At 35.3% G+C, this 5,002-nt stretch overlaps 1 protein-coding gene across 1 annotated transcript; it reads right to left on the bottom strand.

Annotated features, from left to right (window-relative positions):
• On the bottom strand, window positions 1-2,222 carry LOC126615259 (uncharacterized). The gene is made up of 3 exons (XM_050283070.1): window positions 2,056-2,222; window positions 1,858-1,971; window positions 1-314 (listed from the first exon to the last, which is right to left on the bottom strand). The coding sequence occupies exons 1-3, from the start codon at window positions 2,074-2,076 to the stop codon at window positions 198-200; spliced, it is 252 nt and encodes an 83-aa protein (XP_050139027.1). The 5' UTR covers window positions 2,077-2,222; the 3' UTR covers window positions 1-197.
• Window positions 2,223-5,002: the final 2,780 nt, after the last annotated feature.

Raw genomic sequence — 5,002 nt, 5'->3', positions numbered from 1 at the left:
TGATGTAAATTAAAAAAATATATAATAAAGTTTACCGGCAAAATTATTATGCCTTTAAAATGATGGTTACGATGCATTCTCTCCTGGTTTGCTCAAAATATGTAAAAAAATACAATGCGGGCAAGTTTAGCTCAGCATATATAAATGTCACGCAAATAGAACTCCATACGGGGTGCAGTGCAGCAATTCAAACCTATCTACCATCCAGATGAACTAAGAGATTCAATCACAGGTCGAAATGTCTGGTCCACAGCTTTGTTCCAAAGATGTGCAAGCTCTGCACGAGTTTTCCTTCCAAATATGGGCTCTGTAATCTGCAGAGTTTTGAAAGCCGAAATTATTAGAATTCAAGCAAAGCAAGCTAGGAACTCAATAAATCACGAAATATTTCAATCTATGTCACGCATGCTTAATGGTAAGTTCAGTTAATAGTTTCCAGCTACATGATAAGTTTGATGGAGATGATCTAAGAAAGAAGCCAAACACACAAAGTGCACACATGTCCATAACATAAAGGCATAAATCCAAAGTTTGCGACCTGACTTGAAAAGTGCACACAGAGTGCCCAGCCAAAAAGGATTCTACACTCAACTTACCTATTCTTCGACTTTCATGAACCAAGAGTTTTATCCTTCACCAACTTCTGTTACATGAGCAATAGCTGCATCAAAGAAATTTAAGCGAAAATTAACCTACTCCAACTTCAGTTTTCCTCCCCCAAACCCACCTTATTAAATGTTTAGGACTTGACAGTTCTTCCTACAATATCATTAGCAAATGGAAAATTTTAGATCCAGACCAAAAAATTGCCAGTATATAGTTTACAAGAAAGAACGAGGATCAACTTTGGATTTTGCGTAATAGTTGTTCCTATAATTAGTGATGAACAATGATAGTTGACCATGAATAATTTCAAGAAAGTAATAACTCTTTATCTTATATTAATGAATATTCCGTCACATCATTAATAGGTCATGTATAAACTAGATTAGACCCATCTCATCGATCCTATATTACAACACAATACTCACAAGTCCCGAAACGATAATGCTTTCTATACAAACTCAAGAGAATTGTTATATTGGTTGGGACACGCCACATTTCTATTTATCCCATTGCCAAAAGGTTGTTCCTCTTTTCTGAGAAGATGCTACTTTGTTTTTGGTATTGCTGAATATCAAATGTCCTATGAGGAACAAACATTTCTACCAAACAACCATTAGAACCGTAAATTGTAACAAATTGTATGCAAGTGTTTCCACCCCACGCCTTAGCTATTCCACTCCTCTAACTTTCTTTTTTGGGATGTAGCTCAAATGAAATAGATGCATATGTCTATACTCCTACCTATGATTATAATTGTACGTCATCAAAGTCAAAGATTTTCATATCAACAAGCTTCGAGGAGAAAGCAAAGACAGAAAACCCATATAATTACTCGCCGAAACGAATAAGAACAAATATCCATCCCCTGATTTTCCCTACCATTTCATTCCACAGATAACCGTGATCATCACCAATTCAGTTCTACATTGTTATAGACCTCATTGGGTAAAATTTGTTGAGTTTATCGAATCCACAGCGGTACTTCGAGGTGGTCATGTACAGAAAATAATTATCATAGATAAATATAATAAAATCAAATAAAAAATCAAACATTTTCCACAACAAACGATCCAATTATACTGATTTTAAGCAATCCTAATCCTAGCCATAACCTCATTATCTGGTAAATACGACCAATTGGGAAAAGTTACAAACCAGCAAGATTAAGACTTTACCCACTAAAGCTAGGGTTTTCAGTCGCCACAAACGACGCCGTAACACCAACAGTTAAACAAGCAAATTGGTAATTACCCGGGAAACTGGTTGAGGTTTGGTGCCGGAAATGGAGTTGTAGATGCATCGGCGCTGCTCGAACACAACGATCCCCGTGAAAATGCTTCCGAGTGCAGCGCCCAGCAGACGCTCCTGCATTTTTCAAATTTCGTTCATACGAGAAAATCACGAATCGAAACAAAAAGGTTTGAATTTGCAATTTCGATTGAAGACTACCTGAGCAAGAACGCTAATCATGGTGGATGTGCGTATGGAATTTGGGGCTGTTCGATTTGATTTATGTGCAGATGGAGGAGAACAATGGGTCGCTGATTTTGTTCGGCTCGCGCGACAGGGGAGAGGACTTGATTTGGGCTGGGTTTAAATTTATGAACTCCAGGCCCAACCCAAAAGAGATTAACATGGGCAGGCCCAGTATAATGCATACATGGGTTCTAACCCGTTACCCTAACTGAATCCGGTTAAGAATATCAACCCGTATAAGACGGGTTGTGAGAGGATGGGTTGAGCTCGGGTTCACGAATTGTCTGACTCGGTCAATTTCGAGCAATCCCAACTTGTGACATATGTTATGGATTGGTCATAGAAAACTTCATCGGCACACTCTTTTCATTCGCGTTCTTAGTTGTCCTTGGAGTGTTAAAAACGCTTTCAGATAAATAAAATAGTTGGAATTTCATTTTAAAACCAATTTCGACGAGCAAAACTAGTTAAACTCCTTATAAATGTACTGAAAGTTTATCTCCAATGGAAATGTTACATTAAAATGTCAAATTTTATTTTTTTATAGTTGATATGGCAAAATAACATTTTGTAAAGTTTCATATTCCAACTAAGATGTCGAATAAAAATGTTTTTTTGGTTATTTATAAAATCAAGTGAGTCAGAATTTAATAATAAAATAATCAATAAGTTAATAAAGAATAAATGTATGGGCTCATCATTAACATAAAACAAAAATTTTTTTGACGTTACCTTCAAATTTGGCAGCAAAGTGGAGAATTTCAATCTATGTGAAATTTTGGTATCTTCTTTGGAACCAGAAAATCACATTTTTGTCAAAACACGTTTGACAATCTCTATTAAAGATGCTCTAATAAGACATTATTTATTCTCACACTATTAACTACAAATCTTCCCAATAAATATTCGAGGTTGGGTTGGGTTGGTACCTAGTACACACCAAGGCTATTGAAACAAAGCTTGGATGCTATTTTGGTGTAATTGACACAAACATTGCAACTTTTAAGGAATTAAACTTGTTCCCTTAAATGCAAATCATAAATATCAAAACAACAAAAAAGACATAGCCTTTGAGAAATCCTCCAACAAATTCATTCCCAAATTACATTATTTAGTTTCAACCTCAAATCACAAGAATTACTGTCTGTTTCGGGTTGATTATTTGGGACAATTTTTTATTTTTCAAAAAAGTTTTAATTGTTAGGTTATTTGGTAAAGTTGTTAAATGAGAAAGTTGCAGTGTGAGAAAGTTAATTTAAAGCTAAACTTCAAAAGCAGCTTAAAAACCTAAGATTTTACTTTAATTTCGGTTTTTGCGCAAGCCAAATTGAAAAGATGCAGAAGACATAAAATGAATTTTTTGAACTACCAAATTAAAGATTTGCAACTCAAATAGTTAAAAATGTTAATATCCTCCCAATAAGGCTTTGCATGAAGGAAGAAAAGGACTAGGTCACAAGAGTGCTTCTTTTATTTTATTTTATTTCCATAAAAACCAACTTTTCAAAACAAGGATAGAGATTAGAGTCCCCTCTGCCAACGCTCGGCAGACAAAGGATATAAAGGAGAGAATAGTATTAGGAGGGAAGGCGTTATGCATGTGTGTCCCCTCTGCCAACGCTCGGCAGCACAGCAACCCAGTGTCATGTGACTGTCGCTGGTTGTGGGACCTTTTGGACTTCATGAACCGCAGGATTATGCAGGACCAGTCCGAGTCCGACAACGACTTGGTACCCAAAAACCCTCCTTCCTCGTAAACTCACTAGTACATGTATTATGTAGACCCGTAGATAAGCCCTTTCTGTACAAACACACACAATAACACATGAGAATGTACTATGATACTCCGGAGTATCAGATCACCGTAGAAAAGTCCGGTTAAACAAAAAATCTTTACGGTCTAGATGTTGAATTCCATAATAGCTTGGGTTGGAAGTTAGAAGTTGGAACTTGGAAGAAGTTATAATCTGGTTACACAACTACCTCAAATTTATGAGAGAAACTTTATTACATGCAACTGGTGGCATTACTCATGAGTAATTGGTGTGGGTTTGGGCATGCAAGTTATTCTCCAAATCAAAAAGTAAAGTTTGTTGTTTTACCACTTTAGTACTACAGTCTAGTGATATTCATCTTGACTTGTAAGTGAGAGTTCGTAGGTTCGATTCTCGCTAAAGGCAAATTTAAACTAAATTATTACTAGCTTATTGTGAGGCTAAGTTCACTTCCTCTCCCTTAGTGTAGATAATATCGATTGTTAAAAAAAAAAAAAAAAGTCTGTTGCTTGGCAAAGAATACAATCTCAAATTTGTTCTTACTTTGGAAAGAGAAAATTCATCAAAAAATTCAATCATTGTAATCGTTGTCTATGCACACGTGAAACTGTCAGCCATTAATGTATTGTGAGATTAGCTTGTATCAACGGATGAAATTCCGCTCTTATATTAAGTAAGTGTTCCAACACATCTTCTCATTGACTGAATTGTACTTATATCATGTAGACTCAAATACCCTATATAATAAATGTAATGGCATATGAAAAAGTACACACAACATGCTCAGTTTCTACGTAAGTTGACAAACACTTAAAAACTAAAACCTCTTATGAATCTATATAAGAGTTGTGCAAGTAATATTCGTTTATACGTACATAAATGACTGTCAACCGTTGATACATTGTGATACTCGTTTGAATTAATAGTTAAAATCTCACATAATAACTGTCCAAATCATTTCTAATTCTCTATAAAGCAACACAAACAATGATTTGAATTTCTTAAATTTGAAAAATTAATAATTTAATGCTATATAGTTATCTGAGACGGTCAACAAATGTGAAAGAGGCCCAAAAACAAAGAGGGGTTTTGAAGAACAACTGTTAATATGTCATAGCATAGGAACATCCGGACCTACTTGGAAC

The sequence above is a fragment of the Malus sylvestris genome, chromosome 3 (genome assembly GCF_916048215.2).
Source record: "Malus sylvestris chromosome 3, drMalSylv7.2, whole genome shotgun sequence".
Lineage (NCBI taxonomy): Eukaryota > Viridiplantae > Streptophyta > Magnoliopsida > Rosales > Rosaceae > Malus > Malus sylvestris.
The sequence above is the reverse complement of the archived record's forward strand: the minus strand, read 5'-3'. Positions and strand labels throughout refer to the sequence as shown.